This window comes from Leuresthes tenuis, unplaced genomic scaffold (assembly GCF_036924035.1).
Source record: "Leuresthes tenuis unplaced genomic scaffold, fLeuTen1.0.hap1 SCAF_4, whole genome shotgun sequence".
Classification (NCBI taxonomy): Eukaryota; Metazoa; Chordata; class Actinopteri; order Atheriniformes; family Atherinopsidae; genus Leuresthes; species Leuresthes tenuis.
The window spans coordinates 12714443-12740300 of record NW_027325358.1 but is presented as its reverse complement, the minus strand read 5'-3'; the positions used below and the strand labels follow the sequence as shown (position 1 = coordinate 12740300).

At 39.6% G+C, this 25858-nt stretch overlaps 1 protein-coding gene across 1 annotated transcript in view; it reads left to right on the top strand.

Annotated features, from left to right (window-relative positions):
• Positions 1-24557, top strand: part of LOC140305675 (voltage-dependent T-type calcium channel subunit alpha-1I-like) — a 119164-nt gene extending 94607 nt beyond the window's left edge. The window contains exons 29-36 of the mRNA XM_072384632.1: positions 2792-2870; positions 3164-3285; positions 4177-4629; positions 11329-11469; positions 13073-13207; positions 15512-15686; positions 19794-20008; positions 21556-24557. Of these exons, the coding sequence (XP_072240733.1) occupies positions 2792-2870; positions 3164-3285; positions 4177-4629; positions 11329-11469; positions 13073-13207; positions 15512-15686; positions 19794-20008; positions 21556-22221 (1986 nt within the window). The 3' untranslated portion in view covers positions 22222-24557. The remainder of the gene's footprint in view (positions 1-2791; positions 2871-3163; positions 3286-4176; positions 4630-11328; positions 11470-13072; positions 13208-15511; positions 15687-19793; positions 20009-21555) is intronic.
• The last annotated feature ends 1301 nt before the right edge of the window (positions 24558-25858 follow it).

The following is a 25858-nucleotide window of genomic DNA, read 5'->3' as shown; positions in this document are numbered from 1 at the left end:
TTTCTTCTTCATGAACAAACAACCCACGGGGTTGTACTGATGAGGAGGGGTCTCAAATTATCATGTGACCCCATTTCTACATGAAATGACATTGAGGATCTTTATGTTCTGGATGAAAATTTACTGAAATTACTCAAGGGCTGCACGGTGGTGTGGTGGTTAGAACCTTCGCCTCACAGCGAGAGGGTTCCAGATTCAACCTCCAGCTGGGGCTTTTCTGTGTGGAGTTTGCATGTTCTCCCCGTGTGTGCGTGGTTTCTCTCCGAGTACTCTGGCTTCCTCCCACCATCCAAAAACATGCATGTCAGGTTAATTGGTGTCTCTAAAATTGTCCTTAGGAATGAATGTGAGTGTGCAAGGTTGTTTGTCTCTGTGTGGCCCTGTGATGGACTGGCACCCTGTCCAGGGTGCACCCTACCTCTTTCCCAGTGACAGCTGGGATAGACTCCATCCTCCCCCACCCGCTTAATCCATCAGCTGGGTGTATAGAAAATGGATGGATGAAATTACTTGTGATTTGGATTACGTTTCACTTCTGCTCTGGCACTTCCTTTGATCTCAGCCACATACCTGTAAAGTTTCATAACTGGATTTGGCACGGCTCTGATAGTATTGCTGCAGGGATATGAACAGATGCCACATTATATAAAATATATGTGTCTCTACAAGCAGATGACAAACAGACAATCAGATGGACTCACAAGGTCAAACAACACCTGGTGTGCCATCACAGCTGGGAACTGGTATTAGTTCAGTCTTTTACAGCAGTCCTTAGTAACAGTGGAAAAGTGAAAAGCAGGACTTTTTAAATGTTACATGCAGAGATAAGATACCTCAGATTTTTAAAAAGAGATTAAAAGGGCACAACCAAATGCAAAGTTGCCTCTTTCCTTTTTCTCTTGATAAAGTAGTATGCCATCATTCACCCTCTACAATCCCATTGGAGTGCAACATATCTCACTGCATCATATAAAACAGGAGTTACTTATATTTTTTTTCAAAGAAATACAAGAAAAAAAACACTAATGGATCTGGACTGACTGCTCTCTTCAAAACAGCTCTTCATTATATATGTAGTATGAATTAATGGCGAGATTTTTTTAATTTTTACCTAATCGATTCTTTAGTCGGGCCAAAAAAATAATGATAATTACAATATCACACACAACCACAGGGCATCACCGGTTGATAGGAAATTAAAAAGGAAAAGCAAGCTCTGAAAACCAGTACAGATATCAAAGAAGATCCTAAATCACAAGCAGTGTTAAAACATATAAACAAACCATGAAATACCAAATTTCATGGTTTGAATGAAAGAAACTAACAAGGAGAATTCCGCCTTTATGATTGTTTAGCATTTTAAAACTTAATAGTACAATTGGTCCTCATAGTACTGCTCAGCAGTCCTACAGTGCCATTTTTCTTTTTTTTTGTTTGGATCTGTTGTCAGGACACTATGCATTTCACCTATTAGTTTGTTGCTTGTCATGTTTAAAAGAGCTCAATGCATCTATTGCATTTTTCTTTAATTAAAAACCATGTTTTTATTTGTCTAAAACTGTAAAACCCCCATCTTTACTGCTGTTGCAATTTCCTAACTAGATATCACACTTTCCTTCAAGTCAGACCTTTAGGTCTTGATCATGTAAGCAAAAAAAGACATAAAGCGACTATAAAGTCGGAACTATTTAGAGTTTTGAGTGGGTGCCATTGCCTCTCACATGTCAGTGTGAGCTTTGGCACATTACCAAAGATGCAATTGTAACAGAATATGCCCCACCGTGACACAGATTACTGAGTCAAAATTTCAGTAGTCAGAAAATAAAGTAAAAAGTTTTGCAGATCGGAGCAGATGTGTTGGCAATGGAGATCAAAAGGTACAAATAACTAAATCGGCTCTAACTGTGGTTATTGCATGCTAAAGTTACCCACACACCAGCCTTGGTACTCCCACAGCAGTAAGCAATGTGTGTCTCGCAGAACAGCATCCTCATCCCTGTTGTGCACTTTTATTCTCTGCCTGAGGGATCTCAACACATCGGTTAGGTTTGAGTTACACACAGCAAACTGCTTCAGGCCTTCGGGTTGTGGCATTTAATATCCAACAGAACATATCAACATGCACAACTGTAGGGAAGAAGAAAAACTACCTTTGGGGTTTCTCCTACTTCCCCACTTTTCTCCTTCATTATTTCCTGTCTTTCCCCCTGTTTTCTTCTCCTCCAATAAAGACTACACATCTTATTCTTTCCTATTCTGCTGGCAGTTTATTTTCCTGTCGAAAAGATTTATACACGTCACGTATTCATTAGCACCCCACTGGCTTCCCTGTAAAGTGACTTTGCTAATGGTGTGCTGCTTGTGCCTTCTATTGAACTCCGAGGGGTTCTTTTACCATTTGCATTGCATATCACTGTTTGTAAATGTTTTGAAATTTTATACGATTATATTCACATCCATATATATTATATGTATGTGTATATATATATATATATATATATATATGAATGTATATATATATATTATCTAACAATTGAAACAATATTCAATCTTCAATTGAAATTGTCAGCTGCACAGAAAGCAGAGAGACGCAGTGGGGAGTTCGGTTTGTTTTAGCAGGAACAAATGAACAACTCTGCCAACAAAATGTGATTCATTATGTTGTCTTATTTTCAGATCAAGCTAAATCAACCTTAGTTTATGATGAAGAGTTGCATAAAAGTTTACTCAGCTGCTTATCCAACATTCAATTAATAAATGAACATAACAAACGTTTGTCTTTGTGTGTCAGGTGGGAAACCTCGGTCTGCTCTTCATGCTGCTGTTTTTCATCTATGCTGCTCTAGGGGTGGAGCTTTTTGGAGAACTAGGTTGGTCTTTTGGAAATATTTCTTTTGAAATTCTACTCTTTTTAGGCACTTTAGCTAACTGTCTGATAAAAAGCTCATGATTGTATTTATTAATTCAATTATTTATTTATCTATTTATTGAGTGATTTTCTGCCACAGTCACACTGCTGAGTTCAAACTTGTTTTAGTTTGACTGGAAGGTGGATTTGCCACAGTTCTATTCTGTTTAGTATCTTGGTCCATAGCATCTTGTAACACCTTCTAAGCCTCTTCTTTCTGTCCATGTTTTTGTACCTCATCGTGTCCCCACTTAGTGTGCAATGCTGACTATCCCTGTGAGGGCATGAGTCGCCATGCTACATTTGAAAACTTTGGAATGGCCTTCCTGACACTCTTCCAAGTATCAACTGGAGACAATTGGAATGGCATCATGAAGGTACATCAGTCTGGGTGAATTCAGTTGGATGTATTCATGTTGATATGTTCACCTCTGTCATGTCATATGTACTGGGCAGTCTAATTATCTAAGATGGCTGGTTCTCACTGTCCTTACATTGAATGGTGACAGCATGGGGGTCATTCCAAATGGTATCTGCCAAAAGCAGCTCTTCATTATATTCCAGGAATACACATAGGCATGCATTCCTGTTTTTTGAAACACCCACACACCAATCTTACCACAGAAAGAAGCTAATAAGCAGGACTGTAATTGAATGACTTCAGTTCAAATTCCTGGGTCTGACAATATTTAGGTGGGAGAAATGAGCTTGTTTCTAAGCGAAGGTGATGTTGAAAAACAAATGTTCGCTCAAAGCCTGCAGTGAATAAGTAAAGTTTAAAGATTAAGATTTAATTTTACAACTGTATTTGATCTTCACCTCTACCAAGTCTTCCTCAAGCCCTAACCCAACTGCTAATCATTACCGAAGTGGCTAGTTTTCAGGACTGAATACATTTGACAGTGTGCTTTGTGACATTATTACAATTGTCTTCAGATGTGCAAGAACAAATATTTTTCATTGAAAATAGAATTGCCTATGAAATGGTTCTCAAATTCAGATTAATGTACAGTACCAGCCAAACTTTGGAGACAACAACCCAGTTGTTTTGCATGATTACTTGTGTCCAAATCTTTCATTGTTACTATAAATGATACATAAACTGATGCTAAATGTTTCACAACAATATGGCTCCTCAGATTAAAGGATTTGCTTTCACCATTCTCCAACTTCTCTCCATTTTATCCAGCCATTTAATATGTGATCCTGCATTGGGCTAAACTTGATTTGATTCTTTCTTCCTTTTCTTGAACTCCCGCTTCCATCAGGACACCCTCAGGGAGTGCCCACAGGACCGTCCAGGCACTGACTATGGCTGCCACAATGGACTGCAGTTCATCTCTCCAATGTATTTTGTGTCCTTCGTGCTCACTGCACAGTTTGTGCTGATAAACGTGGTGGTTGCTGTGCTCATGAAGCATCTGGATGATTCCAACAAGGAAGCGCAGGAGGACGCGGAGATGGACGCAGAAATTGAGCTAGAGCTGGCTCAGGGAGGCCTCTGCTGCATGATGGGGGGCATCGGAGCCATTGCTGGGGCCACAGGTAGCGCTGTGAGTGGGACAGCCGTGGGCAGCACAGCATCTGGTGCGATTACATCAGGGACAGCCGGGGGTTCAAGTGGTGTAGTGATGGCACCACAACGAGACGGGGGAGGAGGAGGTGATGCAGCTCATGAAGGACACATACACCATCGATGTCGACTGTATTCTCCTTCTCAGGTAAGTGGACTTTCAACCATTCAAGAGCGTAATCAGTGCTGGTACAGCCGCACTTTCAGTTTCAAAAACCTAGACAAGGGTTGTACAGACAGAACCTGAGCTAAATATATGATTTGAACCACTTTACAATCCTACTTATAAAGATCACTATATATATATATATATATATATGTATTTATTTATATATATATATATGTATTTATTTATTCTAAGCGTCCTTTATTTAACTAAATATTTCCATGGATATTAAAGAAAAATTGGAGTTAATGAGCATACTATGAACACACATTACAGCAGTGAATCACTTTAAAAAACACATTGTTTCACAATGCAGTGCAGTCACTGAAGTGCTGGTAACAAACTGAGGAAGAAGTTAATGATGTGGGATTGCAAGCAATAGGCTGACCAGCTCAGACTGTGCTCATTTAAGTTTCCTTTTAGCATGACATTCGTTCTTATTTGTGCATTGTAGTACCCAGTAAATTAGTAATAAATCAACAATTACTGAGCAACAGCCTCCGCTTCTTTTTATTAAAAGATCACCTACTTGGTCACGCACTTGTTTTTTTCATATTTTCTGGGCTGTATTGTGATGCCACTTTAGTCTAAGCTAGAGAGGTATGTCTGCTTCTAATGACTGTAAAATCATTTCCTAGGGCACTTTGTGTTTCATGATGCACCAAATTTTTTCAGTTGGGAAAACATCTGGACTCCAGACAGGCCACTCCAGCACCCATACTTATCTACAATAAAGCCATGCTGTTGGAAGAGACGCAATATGCAGTCTAGCATTGCTGAAATATTCAAGGCCTTTCCTGAAAAAGACAGGAGCATATATGCCTGTAAAACCTGTATGTAGCACTGATGGTGCCTTTCCTGTTGGCAGCTCCATTGGCACTATTGTGCCCCCACAAATTCATAAAAGCAGACTTTTTAAGATGAACACTGTTAACAAGCAGATTCTAGATTTTCTGATGGGATCATTTTCCTGTTGTATGACCCAGTATCAGCCCAGGTTTAGCTGACAGACAGGACTTCACATTTTACACCATAATACGCCGGTATACAGATGAGTTCATGATCAAGTCAGTGACTGGGAGGATATGAGGTGTTTGTACAGATATGCTGTTTGTTTTCCACCAAACTAAACTAACTAAATTAAAGACTGGCTGTAACTGCCAAACTATTAACAAAACTTTGTATAGCTTAGCAAAACATTGCAAGAACATCTTCCCTGGTAATTTCGAAACTTCAGTAACTTCATCTGTGGCACCGGTTAGTGATGCCCAACTAGTCAGCCTCTATGGGACTGCACAGCAGCTGGAGTTGTTTTTATTGACATGAAATACTGCCGCCCTACTTGTGCAAACAAAAGGTGTTGATGACTTTTACAAACATTCACAGGAAGATGCTTTAACACACAAACCATCAGGCAAAGACCCATGCAGAGGAGCCCTGTGCTCATATTTGCAAAGATATTAAATGGCTGCTGTCGCCGCCGTTCTAAAAATACCATCCGTGGAGGCATTTGCTGTGTTGGCTCTCATTCCTCAGCTGCCTGATTGCTGCAGCTCAAACAGAAAGTGAGAGCAAGCTACACTCGTATACAATTATTGCACCTGCAGTGAGAATTTTTAGAGGTGCGCTGGCAAATTGATTAAAAAAACAGAAACAACTGAAAAAAAACCCAAAATGATATGTTAAACTTTTTAAGGAATAAACTGAAAAATTATTACAACAGAGGGTGGCAGACAGAAGAAAAATGGAGAGGATTACTTAAAAAAGTGACAAAGTAATTGTTATATTAATAAATGAGCAAGTTGTTGAATTAACAAATTCTTCTGCCCAGAGGAGTGTTTGCACCATGGAAAAACTGTATTGTGAAGTTTTTTTGCCAGTTTGTTTGGTTGGCTGACGGTAGTAAGAAGTGATCCCATTAGACATTAGCTTGAAACACAGTCACAGACTTTCTGCAGCTGTGCAATTCAAAATAGATGTAGTCTTCAAATGATCAGAGACCTTTTGACCCATTTTTTTTAAAGCCCTAATACTGAAACTATTTCCCTCTCTCAGTCTATGTAACCCTCTTAGTCCTGCGCTTTTACTTAAAACTTACCAAAAAATATTGTAATTGCTTGGGTTCATGGAACAGAAGCTATAATCACAAAGCTGATGTACAGTTACGCACAAGCAAATTTTGGTCTTCACCTTCACAATTGCTAACTGCCCCTTTACTTAATTTTCATTTGGTTTCAGTGTTTAGCTGTCTGTCATTTGATGGGCAGATATTGTACAATGGCTTCATCAGAGTGTTTTAGCAGAAAACAGCTGCACGATGCAGGTGAAGAAGATTAACAGGAGCTGAATGAATAAAAACTGAAAGAAAATAAAAAGTAAAGATTAGGGGACATGCAGAACTGGGTGATTATTTTTGGATCAGTTTACTCCTCATAAAACTCATTCGCTTCACACGTAGCCACTTTACCTTCTCCTAAATGTGGAAATACTATAATTATAACATCTTAAGTTATCCTGGCTAAGACACTCTGCATTTAAACCCACTGAACTGTGCTAAATTACCTAAATTCCAGCCTAAGCACATTGTTCTCATTTAATGTTTTCTCTCCAGCTTAATGGATCCTTAAAGGTTACTTTGGGCTCAACCAGAAACACAGAGAGGAAACTTGATAACAAACTCAGATTTGTTGCATTCCAGAAACACAACTATGTGCAATATGTATTAAAGATTTGCTAACAGTGCTACTAGCACGTTTGTCTCACTAAGTTTATTAGTTGATAATATCATATGCAAAAATGTAAGAAAAAAGAAATTACACTTACCACACTGATCTAGGATTTTGCAGGCATGCATTCTGGTTTTCCCTAACTGACCCTGTGAGTGTTTAGCCCTGTTTTAGCTAAACACACTTTGACTAGGCAACATGTAGCCTACAGGGTGGACCGCACCTCTCATCTGTGTGGAGAATATCCACTTATGCCTGATCCACTCCTCTCAAATGGACAAAATTGTCACGTTTTATACCAAACTAGTTAGCACCGTCGCCTCACAGCAAGAGGATTCCAGGTTCAATCCCCGCCTGGGGCCTTTCTGTGTGAAGTTTGCATGTTCTCCCCGTGTATGCGTGGATTCTCTCCAGGTTCTCCCCGGGTTCTCCGGCTTCCTCCCACCGTCCAAAAATATGCATGTTAGGTTAATTGGTGACTCTAAATTGTCCTTAGGAGTGAGTGTGTGTGTGCATGGTTGTTTGTCTCGTTTGTCTCTATGTGGCCCTGTGATGGACTGGCAACCTGTCCAGGGTGTACCCCGCCTTTCGCCCAATGACTGCTGGGATAGGCTCCAGCCCTCCCGCTACCCGATTAACGGATTGACGGTATAGAAAATGGATGGATATACCAAACTATTCATTCCCCCTCTTCCATCAACTAACACTGTCACAGACTTAAAAGAGCTGGTGTAACTTTGTCAAAAGACTCCAAAATTATGCCAATGAATTCAATTGAGTCTAGTTTATTCATTGACAATATACAAGAGCACTTTGAAATTAAGTAAATAAGTTTTATTCAAACCCAATTGAATACAGTTCAACCCCAAAACATGTGTTATTCTTTTTAACTATAGTTACAAAAGCTTGAATCAGATTCCTCCCCATCAGCAACAAACCCTGTTTTGTTGGTAACTATGCCGTGGGAACTTAATGAACCTAAATAATCTTTTGTCCTTCGGTTCATAGGGAGGGAAATTAACACTGTCACCCATCTAAAAGAATGACATTGAATCAATGGGGGTGTGCGCAGAGGATGGGGAAACAGTGAGAGATGCTGACACTGGAGTGGTAGGAAGAAGCAATGAAATTGTGAGTGGGTGGCAGGCTCTACCACAGGCTCATTGTGTTTATATCTCATTGTCTGTAAGGCTATTGGTATTTTTAACCAGGAAACGAGTAACAGGAGACATGGAAGTGAAAAAGGAAGGAGCTCTTTTTATGTGCCTTTAAAAGTACACTATTTCTAATCTCCATTCTGATTAACCAGCAAATGGCTTTCCTAGATTGAAAGCTCAGCCAAGGGCCTTTTCGTATTTGCATTTATAGTGAGATTTTTTTTATCTTTTATCAAGGAGCACATGGATGCCAAAACACGTTTAAAATACGCAGAATGGCAAAAAAAAAAAAAAAAAACTGCTAAGAAAATTACAACTGATATATAGTATGTAAGAGTAGCATAGCATTAGAGAAGTATAAAACATTTACAAACACACCTAAGTGTCCAAAAACCTCATTTCTAATGCAGTAAGACGAATGTGTGTCACAGAGCGTCTTAGTCATATTTAATTCTCAATTAATTTCAAGAAACTACTATTTGTTTAGAGCTTAAACCAACATGTCCCGACCCATTACATAAGGACATCACATATTGTCTGAAACTGTCACCACAAGATCCTATGCATATGTTGTTGACTTGTGTTGTAACTATCGCTCGTTTCCATGGTTCCATGGCGTGGGAAAAGACCCTAATAAAAGCTTGATGCTTATTGTCTGGATTTGTGTGTACAAACAGGACAGTCGCATTATCTCTTTTTTGTTTAACTTATTATATCATTTTGTGAGATTATTTAGGATCATTGTGGAGGCTGTCAGGTAAAGTTCTGAGGTATAAACTGATATTCAGCACATGTGAAGAGGTCTACAATTCGTAAAAATAGTGACTGTCAAAATGTCCTCCTTTTTTCTATGCTGTGTTATAATATTGACGACATGCCTTATCTGCAAGAGTCCATTGTCAGTCCATACTAAAGAAGACAAAAAAGAAAATATAACAAGTGTAATAAGTTCATTCCCAACAAAAAAACTGGTTACTGTACAAATACAAGTTCTTGAACATGGTGTTTTGTGTACATACCATTTAGCAAAAGGATTACCAGTTATGACACACACAAGTTGTGATTAGTTAGTATGAAACTTTAAGGGCACCGATGTACTAATATGATAAATTATTTTACACTTTCAGACAGCCTTTCCTGGGAGGCACATTGCTGTAATCACAAATGCACAGACACAGCTATGTCAAGAAAGAATGCAACTCAAACCTTCCATTTCACCCAAGTACGCCTGGACAGTTGGTGTGTTGAGAGGGTCTTATTATCTGCTTGTTCATCTTGTGTGGTACAGGGCAAAGGACAGGGCACTTCTAAGAGTTAGAAAGGAAATGGCAGTGAATCAAACAGGATCATGGGCACCATTTACCACAAGCAAACCCAGCCTAGTCAATCAGTCAAGCTGCCTCACCCCTCACTGTGCGTCTTACAGCACTTAAAACAATGCATACTATGCTCATAGTGAATAGGTGGGTGCTGCCAGGGACTTAGCTGTGGTCAAAAACGGGGAAGGAGCACTTATGGGAAAAAAAAACGAGCAATCTGAACTTTAAAAGTTTGAGTGGAGGGAGAAGAAGAGCATACACTGGAATAATGTAACTTTTATTACTTGAGAGAGACAAAATGTCTTGTCTCCAGGGAAGCCATATTAAGAGCAAGAAATTCTAGTAAAAACAATGAATGAGGAAAACTATTTCTTTTTATTGGTTTAGCCTCTAGGTGTCGATATTTTAACATCCTTAGGTGTTATTTAATCATTATTTGCATTCAAAACTGTTTTCAGTTATCACAGTGAAAACTGAAAATATACCTGATTAGATTGTTTTTTCTGCACCTCTTCATTTTTAGTCAAGCTTTAAGACTTCATCTTCTTTTCCATCTAATTTATTTGTCACATCCATTCCTCGCACAGAAATCTGTCAACCTTAGCAGGTTATCCAATACAAATCTTTGGGCAGTTCGAGCCCTCTACAGCTCACCAAATGTAGATCAGTACAGTTTTTTCCCCCCGTATAGATCAAACAATTAGCCTCACCACATTGACATTCCTTTGCTCCTTCGGCAGGGCTTAAAGCAGGCAAAAGTCAGTGGTATCTGTCTTGCAGCTGTCAACAGCAGCTGGAAATAACACTGGCTTCAACAGATGGTGCTTAATTAAACAACACATTCCATGATGTAGTCAGCGTGTTGTGCAAAAGAAGTAGTGATGAAAGAGAAACATGAAAGAAGAGAAAGTAGAAGAGTTTGAGATTTCAAACAAATGAGAAGGTTGAGACTGACATAGAATCAGTGACAGCTTTTTTCCTACAAAATGTATGCAACTGGTTCAAGGCAGGTTAATGACTACAAGATGTGCATGAGCTGAGATGGAGGTTTGTGAAAGGATGAAATATGTCCACAGAATGTAAGAGATTAACAAAGTGACAAAAAAAGTCTTTGACAGAGTGCCAGTGGTCTTATTGAGAGTCATAAGTTTGCTGAATGTTTGCCACAGTTTTCATTATTTGCTTCTGGCAGTTACAGTACGGTAACTTGTTTCATGACAAATGTTGTGTTTGCAGTTTGACAGTAGCAGTGACACATGAAAGTTATCGTACCTCATTTTGGAAATTGCATTCCATGCCAGCCTTTGTTACCCGATACAATCGGTACTACTCTCTTGTCTTGTTAAAACATATTTAATAACTAGTTTATTCCTGATATCATGATAATAAATGTCCATTGAACTGTGAAAGTAGCTGTTTTTGCTTTGTTCTAGCAGCCACCCAGACGGTCAAACAGTGTGTGTTTGTGTGTGTGTGCAGGAGAGCCAATGGCTGGACAGTGTGTCTCTGCTGATTAAGGACTCGTTGGAGGGAGACTTGATTGACAACCTCTCTGGTTCAGTTTTTCACCACTACTGCTCTTCTCCTGTTTGCAAGGACTGCAAAAGTCATCCGCAAGAGGTGAGTGCTGGGCATTCAAACATAGGCATAACTCCCATTCTGTCTTTCTATCAGGCAAGGGAGCTATAAATAACCATCTCATTTTGTTGAGCCTGAGGAACACTGACATGGTTGATTGTTTTTAGTCATGCAGCCATGTTAATAAAGGCTTTTGATCCTTTTGTTCACCACAGAGTCTGGTGCTTTGATTTATTTCTTTTTACTGACATTAGTATTTAACTGACGAGTGGTGCACTGCCATAAAATCTTAATAGCATGATTTAATGCACTGATAAATTTAAAGTCTTAATCAATAACAATATCATATGAAAAGTCAAAGGTCAGTTTGATTGAAATAGTTTTAGTGATTGTCATTGCTTGAATTACATACTGTAATTATCACTTACACAGAGACCGACAGTGATGCATGTACAATGTATAATTGTCACATTGAGAAATAAAGATATTAGCTCACTGTTGTAGAAAATAAACTGCTTAAATGAGAGTTGGAAAAAAGTATATGTCTACTAGCACAGAGAGCCAGATTTCAGTTCTTGGCTGCATTGCTTAGCACTCCATCAAAATATAGTTTGATAGAGTATAAGTTATTTCTATGAGAAGTTTTTATCAAAAAGATGCTAAATAAATAGAAATGATCCCTTTAAACTTATTGAAGTTAACAAAAATGCAAATGTGCACCGAAAATTTGTCAAGACAATGCATTGCTGTAATGCTATTTTCACAACAGTTAGTGGGTAATTATACCTCCAACTGCCTTGGAGTGTCTTTGACCTGCAACTATTTTGATCAGGACAATAATGTGTGAAACATGTCGAAGCCTAGCAGATGAAGTCCAATGTCGAACCCTTAGGGTTTCAGGATATATGCGCTTTAAATGATCTTCCTCAAATTAATTTTTCATCTGATTGAAGTCTACTCAAAACAAAATCCAGATACAGTGAAAATGTGAATTAGTTTTCGTAATGGAAATATCTATATCCAGTATTGCAGAGCTTAGCTGTTAGAATTTGCACTGTAATACTTTCTCTTGTGTGAAGAAAGGTGTGAAGAAAGGAATATTGTGACATTTTCTCTGTACAATCAAGCCATGTTCACTCTTAAAGGTCCAGTTACACTTTTCACTACCAGATGATACTTACTTAAAACACATTTATATGCCGTTCACACTGCAATTTCACCATAATGCAGACAGATGTGAATTGATCTGTCTTACACTTTTAGTATGTGCTGAATGGATATTTATTTATGTAGTTTTGTGGTTTTGCTTTTTTTGGAGTACACAGAAAATCTCCACCCTGTAGCACATGCTGAACTGTATTTGCTGTCATACCGCACGTTATACAAGTCTTAAGTCAACGTGGATTAAAACTGCAGCTTTTGTGGAGCATTTTCATTTGTGTAATATGTGCTGAAACGCATTTTTCATCTTTTGCTGTTACCGTGTCTTTAAAAAAAAGGTTGTTTTTGTCATGAGATTTTGGGAGAAAGTAAAAATATCTATAAAGTAATTTACTTACTGGATTTGCGATTCTGCCCCTCCTCACATTCTGTCAACACATTTTTGCCCCACCGTGACTGTCTGGGTTGTGCGTGTGTGAAACAGATCCGACTGGCAGAGGTGGAGCAGGCATCGCTGATGTCAGAGCAGCTGTCAGACAAATCGTCGTCACCAGCTTTACCTGATGACCTAAGCCTGGATGAACACAGCAGCTACCAGCTGCTTGTCAGAGGCAGTCAGGTATGCCCACTCATTCATTCATGTGAAACAGACTTTTACTGTTTTGAGATCACTTGTACAAATGTCTTCTACGCAAGATACACATGTCATATGACAAAATGGATTCTTACACTCCATATACAGACAGTTGAGATTCTTTGTTGTCTATGATGGGCTGTAATTCAGGATTTGTGCAAGACCTTAACCCTAGAACCTAAAGCAACTTGGTCCATTCCTGGGATATGGGCATCGCATGGTGAAAATCACCAGAGGTTAGCTTTGTCAGGTTAATGCAGTAATATTGAACTTTGTCCCTGCGCACATGTGGTGCAGGAAAACTTGTTGGACTTCAACAAAACTTTGACCTCAACCGCATCAAAAACTTTGGGATGACCTAGCTGAGATACTGACTGAGAGTCAGGCCTCAAACAACATCAGCCTCACTGTCTTCTACTACTGCCAAAGATGTTTTAATGCTGTGTAAAATGTAAATAAAAAGTGAATGCAATGATTTGCAAATCTCATGAAACATAATTTTATTCACAACAGAAGATAGAAATATATCAAATGCTGAAAGTAAGATGTTTTAATTTTTCTTTCGAAAATGTCAGCTTATCTTGAAAATTTGATTGCAGCAACATGTCTCAAAAGATGGGACAGGGGGAACAAAAGGCAGGAGAAGTATTATTACAACTGAAGAGAAACACCGAAAGGAACACGTTGCAGCCAATTTGGTTATATAATTGGCAACAGGTCAGTGGCATGATTGTGTATAAAGAGCACCTTAGCAAGGCAGAAGAGAAAATAAAGCTGCATCTACAAGTTGTGGAGCAATTACAGAATGATTTTTCTCAACCTATCATCAAAAGATTTTGATAATCTAGAGGCGGCACTGCATTTAAAAACAGGCATGATTCTGCCATGGACTGCACAGGCTCATGGACATGTCCAGAAGTCTTTCCCTGTGATCACTGTCATCAACAAATGCAGGTTTTTAAAGAAAAAAAACATATGTGAACATGCTTTATAAACACTGTTGTCATTTCTTTTCAAAGATAATAAAAAAAAAGGGACTGAGACAAAGTGGAAAACTCTGCTGTGGTCAGATGATTCAAACTTTTTAATTCTCTCTGAAAAATCATGCATGTTCTTTGAACTAAAGGGGATCAGCCAGCTTCTTATCAGAACTCGGTCGAAAAGCCTGAAAAACATTCGGCACATCATGGAATACACCAAAGAAGACCCAGGATCATTGAGCTTCTATAGAATCCTAAATCAGACAAGAATGGGGCAATATTTCTCTCCCAAACGTCCAGCAACTGCTCACCTCTGTTTCCAGACGTCTGTGGTAGAGGTGATGTTATTCAGCGGTGAACATGGTCCTGTCGCCACTTTTCTTAAAATGTGTTGCTGCCATCAAATGCAAGATGCACTGATATATTTTCATGAAAAAGTACAATATTAAATGTTGTCTAAGTTATGTTGTGATTAAAATATCAACTTGTTAGATTTGCAGATCATTATATTCTGTTTTTATTTACATTTTACGCAATGTCCCAACTTTTCTGGAATTGTAGTTATATTATTCTAATTCTTATGATATACGATTAATGTTATTACTATACTAATCACGGAGCCCCGTGCACAGTGTATGTACATTTGAAACAGTCATACATGAAAAAAAAAATAATTTCTGACATCAAAGCCTTATAAGTGTAAAAAAAAAAGAACATTAGCCTTGATTTGATATTTTTAGGACCTTGAGGAGCCACATGCTATATCACCCCACTTCCTCTATCTTCCTAATCATCATTAACTTTTGACATGCTTTACTACATGATTAAACAGCCAACACACAATGCCAGTGTACTGGAATATGTTGGTGCTAGACTGTGTGTCTTTCATATTTCCATCTTCTATTGAACACTGTGCTTTCAGTTCACAGTGGTTCCACCTGGCCTGTTTTATTACAGCGATATGGACGAACAGTTCATTTGATCCTGTTTACAACCAACAACAACCAAGCAATTTGACACTTTGAAGACTGCCATTATTTTCTTGTTACCATGTGCAATTTCAAATCAGACTTGTATAGATGGATAAAGGAAGGTGCATGATGAGAGAGCTTTTTGAAAATGGAAACAAATTGATTTCCATTATGACAAGGGGAAATGAAACGCTTCAGTTTGATATCTTCCCTGCTCCAGTGAACATCGGCACACCTGGATGCTGTGACTACTCTTGCTGCATCTCTATCTCCTCTCACCTTGTTCACTCATTTCTTTGTCTTCAATTTCTCTCCTAATTCTCCCATCTTGCTCTCAGAGGGGCAGCAGTGACTCCCGTAGTTCAGAGGAGTTGCCCACACAGGGAGGCTTCAGAGGGCTTCATCCTTCCAACACAGGAAGTGAGTGTGGCGTTCAAGAACAGTTTGAAGAGAGGATCCATCTCCATTCGAATCCTCCCTTACTGGAGCAGCAAAGTCCTGCACGTAGCAAAGGTAGCAGAGTAAATGCACTGGTGACACAACTTAAAAGATGGAGTGTTTCATTATTAGGGTACTGCCACTGTTAACTTGTTTGTGACATACTTGTCCATAAATCATCAAATTTTTATACTAATTATCATTGTACAAGTACATTATTGTACATTCAGAACTTGGCTCACTTCATACTTGTTATGAACTGACACTTGGTCAGGAGCCCTTAGTTTAGGCTTATAAGACAAAATGAGCTTTACTGTGGTGACTTACAAAAGGAGGAGAAGCTTTCGACAATAAAAAGTTGTATTCAAACTGATATCCACAATGTTTACCTTAACCAAACACCATAGTTCCATGCCTAAAACTAAACCGTTGGAAAGCAAGGTTCACTAAACAGCAACAGAGAAGAAAAATATGAAAGCGATGGACAATTAGGTAACATTTGGCATCAGGACTCTTTAAAGCAGCTCTCTTGTTTCGAAGTCTGGTGACCAGCTCTGCCAAGCATGTCCAACTAACATAAGCTGCTATCGTAAGTCATCACCTAGTAACAGGCACTTCACTGTAGATCAATTGCCAGTACTTAAAATAATTACAGTATGAGTGGAACTTAGTGAGTACAAATCTGACACCAGGAGTTTCTGAACCATCATCAGTGTGTGACGTGTTGGCAAAGAAAATTTGTCAGACAAAATGCAATAATAAAAGCAAGAGCACAAGGGTAGCTCAGCAACAACAAACAGAAAACAGATCGACAAAACTGAACACAAAATAATACACGAAACATGTCTTATTTAAAATGTTTCATTTGTTCCTACTGTTGATGTTCTAAATAGAAAGCAGCAGTGTCTTCACTGTCCACATATTTGCAGAGCCAGACATACTTCAGTCAATAAGTAGGTTCCCCTTCTATGCGTGTGCACTGGGACAGGGACGGCCTTTCTGCCCAATTCAATGGCACTTTTAAGCTGAAACCACAGTTTCTGAACTGTATTGAAGGCTGACTAAACTGTTGCTGTTGGCAAATGTAACATTAAAATGTGGCTCCACCTCATTTGCCCAGAAGACAAAGCATGATCATTTAAGAAAGTGAAGTTCAATGTTACAAGTCATTTCCAGGACAAAGCAGTAACCTGGAGAAGTAAAAGGTTACCGCCACCCGATCCCAAATGCAATGGATGATTTGATAAAGCCCCTGTTCTGCCCAGGGAGCCTGAATGTTTCTCTGACGGACATACAATATGTACAAGGACAGAGAGGATATTGTTTTATAGGAATACCCCGTTTGTTGCCATATAAGCTGAAAATCCTGCTCCTGTTCTTTCTCAATCAGCTGTTGAAACAAGAGGTAGCTTTTAGAGTATAACAAGCCAAGAGAAAAGTAGCATATTTCAATTACTCGTGAAATGTTTGTCCTGGTCATTTTCTGGTATTTTTATCGGCACATTAGGTTTAAATGTTCCAGGGAGTAAAAAATCAAGAAGTAGAAGTCCCACAGAGCTGGTGCTCAGGAGCTGCAGGAGACAGACTGAACTTCTTACTCTAATTATGCCCTGATTTGGTCTGAAAAAATAATTTTATGACTCACAAATAAAATGTTGAAACAATAAAACTAACTTATTCTTTAAAACGTATTCAGATACAGGTAAACAGACCCCTTGCTCATCATTAGTATATCAGAGAGGAGTTACATGTTTACTCTGTGGTGTTTGTCTCCCTGTTATATTGGAAAACAGTAGAATTTACAGACAATTCTTTTTACAGACAACTTTTGTCTTTTTCTTATCTCACTGATGACAATGAAAGAACACAGAGTGTTGCAAGAAACAGAATAGGAAACTGGCATCGTATTGCATTTCCTCCGATTATATCGTTAAACTACTTTCTCTTTTGGAAACCATTTCTCTGTTAGATTAAGCAGCTAAGGAGCCACTAAGGAACAGATAAACCCCTGATGTGTTGATATTCCATTCACTGCTGCTGGTTTCTGGCTGATCTGGACACCTTGAGTCAGTGACAGTTTTTGTGTGTAAACAAAAGATGGGGGAAGTAGAATACCAAAGCTGACCAGCAAATATGATCATAAACAAAGCAGATTTCTGCATACAAGTCAATTTTGCAAATATCTGAATACATTTGAATAGGAGGCACTTAATTAGACTTTTGGAGCCTCTCAGTGTGGGTCCACCACACACTGTATTGACGGATTCTAAATTTGCACCAAGAGTGAGCATGATGTGGTTGTCAGTCTCTCAGTGTTGCTTATGTAATGGACTGGCAATCTGTCTAGGTTGTACCCTGCCTATTACCCAAGATGTGATACATTCCAGCATCTCACAATGCTGAGAATAATCAAGCATTTAAAAGACGCATTTCACTGAACCTAAAGAGATGCTCTGCATTTTGGTAAAAAAACAAAAAACAAACAAACACTGAAATGTGTTTGTTTTATTGAAATACCTGAGGGTAGCTTTCATATTATGCAGTTCATATGCACAGTCTCATTACAGATGAAATACCACCCTGTTCCCAAAGATGTTGGGATTCTGTGTTGAATGCAATGGTTGACAGATCACTTAAACCTTAAGTTAAAACACAGAAACTTGATTTAATCAGTTTAGCCTTTTGTAATCTGTTGGAGTTCAAGATCCTCTGGGAAGTATAAGCAAGAATTAGCAGAATTCTCTTTCAATTTGTTAACAGTGCAACAAAACTTCTACTTCTTGCTTTGTTTGCCCAACATACAGCATGTTTTTTCTAGATTATCAGAAATAAAGGACATGCTGAGTTTGTAGACTGACACTCTGTAGCAGGTTGTCAGAAACCAACAGGACACAGGCGCAGGGTTTTTCGGAATAAGTTAGTTTATTTATTAAACCACTTATATGTCTCCAGGTCAGAGAAGTCAATAGGCTATGGAAGACTAACACACTTCCCTCAATAACTACAATGAGGGCAGCGCGATTATAAAACTGATCAAAATAATATTCACTCCACTCCAGGAGGAAAACTGAAAGAGCTATAAAAGTTAAAAGAAGCACTCTTCTAAAGAGGCAATAAGAAATTAAACTCTCTCCTGTAAACGGGGGCACTATGAAAAGTTACCAAAAACAAAAATCTCTCCACTAAACGGAGGCACTATGAAAAATTACAAAATCGCAACCATTCCTTAAACGGAGGAACTATGAAACTTTATCAAACAAGGTCACTCCTTATGGAGGAAACAAAACAAGCTATGAGATTAGACGAAGCTAGACTATGACTAGGAATCAAAAGGTAACAAAACCACTCTGATGGAGGGAAACTCTTTCTCGCATGGACTTGGATTCAAGGCTGTGAATATCGTGAAAGGCTCAGATGATCGTACTCTCACAAGGATTGTAACGAACACACTGGCACGGGACAGAGGGAGACGCAGACTATAACACATGGAGGGAAATGGGGAACAGGTGGAAACACTCTGGGATCAGAGAAGACAATCAGACTTGTGACACATGAGGAGGGGCAAGTGACCTGTTAATCCTTCAAAATAAAACAGGAAATGACGAGACAAGACAGGCTAAAAAACAAAAGACCTCACCGCGGCGTGACACAGGCTTTCTCCTTCTATCAGTGGATTCACAGTGGCAAGCTCTGCCTGTACAGCAAGTCCAAACTCTGAGAAATTGAAGTATGCCTGGAGACAAATGAATAAATGCAAATGTGACACATGGGTAATTTACTAAGTTACCTAATGTATAACTAATTATTAACTCATTCTCCAAGTTATTCTCCAGGAATATCTTGGCTAGGCTGAAATTTCCTTAGATCATGTAGGCCTTTTATGATCAGTAACAACATCAGAATATGGAGTTTGGATCCATATGCAGATAGGGGCACAGTTTGGTGACATCTGTTTGATATCCGATACATGTTGTTGGAGCCTGATACCAATATTTGATTGGATTGGTCCCTACTCTACATGCAGCGATTGTGCAGCAATTCTAAAATCTCTGACGTTTTGGCAATTTTGGTGAACGCCCCCTCATATTATGTTTTAGTAGTAATGTAAAATCACAAAAGTAAACAAATACTCGAACCCTAGAAATGACAAAGCTGTTCTAAACTATAACAATCTTGTTTCAGATGACAATGGAGGAAGTTGCAGTGGTATTAGTGGGGTGCCTCCACCCATATTTCACCTACCTGCAGACTTCTTTCATCCTGCTGCTGCAGCTCATACAGATAGTCCTGGGGACAGTGTCAGCCCAGGAGACAGAAGGCATTCCAGGCTGGCCTCCCCAGCCTCCTGGGCCTCCCTTCGCTCACCTGGAGCAAACAGCAGGCCTCTGAGCTCTCAGGTATCATGGTCAGATGAATGGATTCATCTCTTACATAATTCAGTGAATCAAAGTTGTCATCATTCAAATGCATACACACAGAGAGATCTACTCAAGTAAGATATAACATAGAAAAGCCATGTGAGCCTAAATGGGTTGATCTGGAAGCCTGATACTGCAGAGTACCTTCGTAAATGGCAAGACACGGAACAAAAACATTAATCACTAACACAAAGCATTTATTTATTGGCATTATTACAGCTGTTGACAAAAAAGCATTTGACTTGAGAAGAAATCAACACTTCAGTGGATGTGACGTAGTTAGATGTATAGCATCAACTTCATGTGTGGTCTGTCATTAAGAAGCAAAATATGTACTGCAAAACACACGTGTAACTTTCCACTGATGCTGTACTGTAGTTGGAAACTTTAGGTAAGTTCCTTTAGGCATAATCAAAGTCTTTCCATACCGGAATGAACGCCTCCCCTCTGTTGGCTTCTGCATGAAACAAACAAGAATAAAAAGCTCCCTTTTTTAGTCCATTTTTTCCTTTTGTAACCATGGAAACAGATACTTCCTCTCTCCCGTACCTGCTCGGTTTGTTTAGCTTTTGCCTGAGTGCCTCTGTGATCCTCAGCTGCTACAGTAATGCTCTGCGGCACTCAGCTAATTAGCCTAGCCAGCCCTGAGCGTCACATACTGACGCTGTGCACACTGTTGTTCTTGGCTCAGGCTCTTCACATTCCCTCATGTTGCTTTTCTTCTGTTTCTTCTATGTCCCTCTGGAGTGATCTTTCTCTATTCCTCCACCCGGTCCTCTGTCTTTTGGTTCCACTCTTTGTAATCTGGTGTTGTATACTGACAGTATGAGAGTAAATCCCTTTTTGATATGGGGGGATATGTAACATTACTGGCTTCCTGTCAATCCGTTAATATGACAGCACTTGGTCATTCTGACATATCTCACCTGTGTTCTTCACAACACCTTTCCGACATACCTGTCATAGTGATAGTAAAACAAGTTTAGGCAATACATCAAGTTAGAAGAATACATGAGGTTTTTCCCATGTCTTGTTGTTACTGTTTGTTTGAGTAATGCGAACCAGTCGTGGATGGGATCAGTACCACTTTTAGTTGAACATGTGGTTGGATGACAGACTCTTCCTGGTTTTGTATCATTTACTGTTAATAGATGTAGTTGTTTTCAACTCTAGGAAATCCTATTTTATTTCCCCAGGGTTCATTGCCCTTTTTTTTAATTTTGCCTTTTTTTTGTTTCTGCATGAGAGGAAAAGCTGAACACCCAGAATAGAAAATGTAACATATTTTTCTCATCATTTATTTCAGCTGCTATGGAAAAAAAAAAGAACAAAAAACACTTTATTCACAGCATCTAAATTGTGGGGGGAAACAAGGTGTAGAAAAGTTTTGATATCAGGTTTATTCATTCATTCTTTTTTTCCCCTTTTATTCGTTGGTATGATCTAAAATACAGTAAAGAAATTACATTTTTTATTGTGGAGATGATTTCAAGTATTAGATTTAAGTGATCGTTCTCTCTGTCCAGCATCCGTCCCACAGTGACTCGTCCTTGGCCACAGGCAGTTCAGAGGGCAGCCTGCAGACCACACTAGAAGAAGGATTCAGCTTCAGCGTTTCTCCAGCTCAAGACCTGGGTCTCCCCTTGCCTCTCCTCTGCCCCAGTTCCACCTACCCCTTACACCCTCGGGGACCACCCTCGGCCGACCAGCGCCAGTCTTTGCTAAAGAGACGCACTCCGACTCTCACCCTCCAAGCTACACGAAGGCACCAGAGGAGCCAGAGCAGTGGAGAAGGCAGCACCAGCCCCAGCTGCCCCCAACAGGACTCCATGGACCCTTCAGATGAGGAGGTGGGCATGGAGACAGGGACGGAGAGCGTCCGCCAGGCCCACAACAGTGAACACTTGTCAGAAACGGTGAACAGTCTCTCCCTGACATCATTGCTCACGCCGGGCTCCCTGGTACCTACACTGGTGAAGAAATGTAACAGCACAGGTTCTCTAGACCAGTCTAAGCGTTCTGCCCGGGGTAAAGATGGTCGTCACTTCTATGGCATTGATGCCCGTGGCTTCTTGTCCAACCCCTGGACAGAGGGAAGGGCGAGAGGTGCAGAAGGAGACAGTGATATGACAGGCTTCAGCATGAAAAGCAGCAATCAGCCAACAGATACAACCTGCAGGAAAAAAAGATGAAACACCTGTTGCCTGTCTGTTATGGAAGTGTAAAACTTTGCATTTCTGGACCTTGAACAGAAAAGAGAGAGAAGTCTCAACACATGCCCTGTGAAACTACTCTTAAATTCTCTCTCTTTCAGTCGTCTGTACTTTCACATTTCTTCTCAGATTTGGCTGCTTGGAACAAGTCATTTCTCAATAGATTATGGTCGCCTCTGGGTTTTGGCACCCTTTTTGCACAGGATACGATTGCTCTTTGACGGGTTTTAACAGTAATCACAAGGGGTTTAGCTTTTAGCACAACCAGGATTTGGCCTCAAAAGATGTGGTATCCTGGGCTTTGTATTTGAACCTTCATCACACAATATTCAGGAAGCCATTAGAGAGACAGGCCTGAAAATAACTAAGGTTATGTTGAATTTGATTAAACAGGGCTTGCTTGACCTAATGTGCCCGCAACCTTTGTGCAGAACAATACAGTCAGTACTGGACACATGGCAAACTCTGAAGAACTGAACTTTGTACAGCTAGTCTTTTCTCTTTTTTTAATATCCATTGGTAACAGTAGCATCAACCTCTTTCCATCTTTAGCAAATTTGGTGGTTCGTGAAAAATTTAAAGGTGTGTGATTTTTTTTGTTTTTGTTTGTTTGTTTGTGTTTACTCGCCCGTCTCCATTGGTGAGAAAGAGGGAGACGAGGACAAGTGACGAGCCTGGCTTGTCTGAAAACTGACAAAAGGTCTCTTTGACATAAAAAGAAGATGTAACTGCTGCTGAGTATACATGTGTTAGCATGGCAGTGAAAGCATCGGCTCCTCTCAGTGGGCTGTTTTGACTTCCTACGAACACATGAAAGGGCTAAAGCGTACTGAGTGCTGACCTGGATCAAATAGTGTTTGTCTGTAATGGTGTAAATTGTCCGTATGGCATTTCCATTCCTTCGTATATCTTCTCTGATGCTAATCATACATGGAAAGATGCATCACTGAAGTGAACGCTTACTTGTGAAACTGAAAATCAGAAACTTTTGAAATGATGTAAAAACTGTATTTAACTGACTCAAACTTAATATATGAGATCAGGACAGTAAACACAGTGAAACACCTTCTCACTATCTGCAAGGTCTGTTTACATGGTTACCGAAAGTCGAGAGAAACTTCCTAACACAGAGAGGGTCTAACTTCTTGATAACTTAAACACAATGCCGTTATTTGGATGGGCTTTGCTTTTGAACCAGACATTTTGGCCTATTTACAACATAATCAGCTCATAAACATTCAGTTCCATCAGGCTCTCTGGTACAAGCCTTTGTTTGAGTGTTGTGTGGCAGGGCTAATTGCTTGCTTGTTACCATGTAAACAGACTATCATTTGTTTGAGTCTCAAAGAAGCACCAGCACCACCATTCACTCTGAAAGAAAAATACAGTTATTTGCTTGTGCTATTCTTTGGGATGAGTCTAGGGGTATGGGCCAAAAGCAACAATATTGAATGTAGTTTTAAAAAACCTCCACCCAGAATATAACTGAGTAAGTGCAGCATATACTTGTACACTAGTACACTGAAGCAGGATGCCTGACTCATCTGGTGAACACATGATATAGTTGTGATTGAGGCAGTGTTCAGTTATTAAAACCCAGCAATTATTTGACCCAGGTCTGCTTGAGCGTAGCAAGATATTAGAAAATAAGGTACTGTGGCAAGCAAAGTATTTAAAATTGATGTAGTGTATAACTTTGAGCACTTGTCATTCTGACGAAAAGCGCTGACCCGTTACCTACTGGAGTTGTGTCACAATCTCTGAAATCCCAACCAGGTAGACCTCAGGTGGACTTATATGCACTCACACAGAGCATCATATAAAGCACACACAAAGGTCATCGTACAGCCATCCAAACAACTGCACATATCACACCAAGATGTCAATGTCAAAACACTGCAGAGTGTTTCTGTGGTTGTTTGAGATGAGATCAAAGAAACCTCAGTGTTTATCTCTTTCTCCGCTTTGTCTTCATCACCCTTCTTATGCTCTTTCAGTTGTAACGCCTTCCTTTTTAAGGAAGCTCGAGTATTAAATTACTTATTGATTACCCCACCTCTATTTGAGATATGCAATATGCTGCAGTAGATGTATAGCTAGATGTATGAGAATTGTATAGATAGGCAATATGGTGAGAGAAGATTATATTTATGAATTCATGTATTAGAATAAAATGTCACTAAGATTAAAAGGTCACTGAAAGGAGGATGATGTGTTCATGTATTCCAAAGTGTGTGTTCCCTCTTTTTTCCTCCGTCACCTCGACCCAATTTTTATTCCCTCCAAAATGCATGTGTTTTATTTATTTATTTGTTGTTGGGTTTTCTTTTCTGTTTTCCGAAATGTCACTCTTGTGTCGTATAAAAAAACAGATAGCTTTTCAACAGCTTTGACTCCTGGTAATTTTTTCAAAATGCTAACTTTATTCTGTTTTTGTTCTTCAAAGTCGTGTCAGACTACAATGTGGGTCTCAATTGTATTCATAGAGCGACGTTTCTTTCAGCTGATTCAGACTGCAGTGGTATGGCTTTCAAATGTCAACCGCTAAAACAATGGAGTAGCTGAGTAAATGACCTAATTTAATTCTTTTTTTATTTTTCACATCATGTTTTTTACATTTAAGATGAGATGATTGTCTCCAGTTCTCTGTTGCCACCCTGTTCTTCATCGGTGACAAAGCCCACCACCGTGGAGTCAGCTGAGAGTTTCCAGAGAGGACGAGAGGACTCTGAATCATACCGAGGTATAAAAGTGAAGAGAAACTGTGAGAATCAGTCCCCTGTGGTGCTCCTGTGCTGCTGTTGTCTGATTGTCACGTGGTCAATAATCCACAGCTCAACTGCTCCTGATCAAATTGGGACCCGAAGCAATATTTAGTTTTGTCAATACTGACTCAAACACATACATTTCTGTGGATGTTTTTGGGTTGAGTTGTTACTTTTAGGGATACATGGTCAGTTCTTGCAGTGTTTTTAACATCACCAGCCTCCATCGACTAATATCTGCCACAGGAGAGAGCTAAAACTCAAGTAGCCAATAGAGAGACCGGACTCGCATCATGTGGGGAATTGCAGTTTATCATATGCCCAGATTTGTGCATTATTACAAGTAGCTGAAGCTACTTCTTGTTTTGTTACATTTTTCCTCTTTATTGTGCCGTATTCAAGTTGTCTTTTAGTGTCCATCTCTTTACCTGCAGTAGGGTCACACTGACAAAGAATGCAGTGAGGCATGCGGTAAGGTAAATGAGAGAGCTGAGACCTCTCCGCTCCCTCAAACTGTGACTTGGAGTATGCAGGTATCACAAATGATTTCTCTGGAGTGAGGTGGGGGACGTTCTGATCCAGGAGGTTGTGGAGGATGCATTCTCCAGTTCTTGCTGAAACATTTCCCATGACACTGGAGCTTTTTAGCCTTCTTCAAATTCAGCTTATCCAGCTACTTCTAGTCCCCAGTCCCCTCAAGGAGGGTGAGGCAGATGAGGTCTCAGCGTATCCCGATGTAATGGTGGTGCTCTTTTAAGGTTAATTGGCTTAGTCCAGCCTCCCATAAATCCGCTCCCTCCTCACCTCAAAGTCTCTGAGCTTTTTCATCCCCGACCACACATCTCTCACAT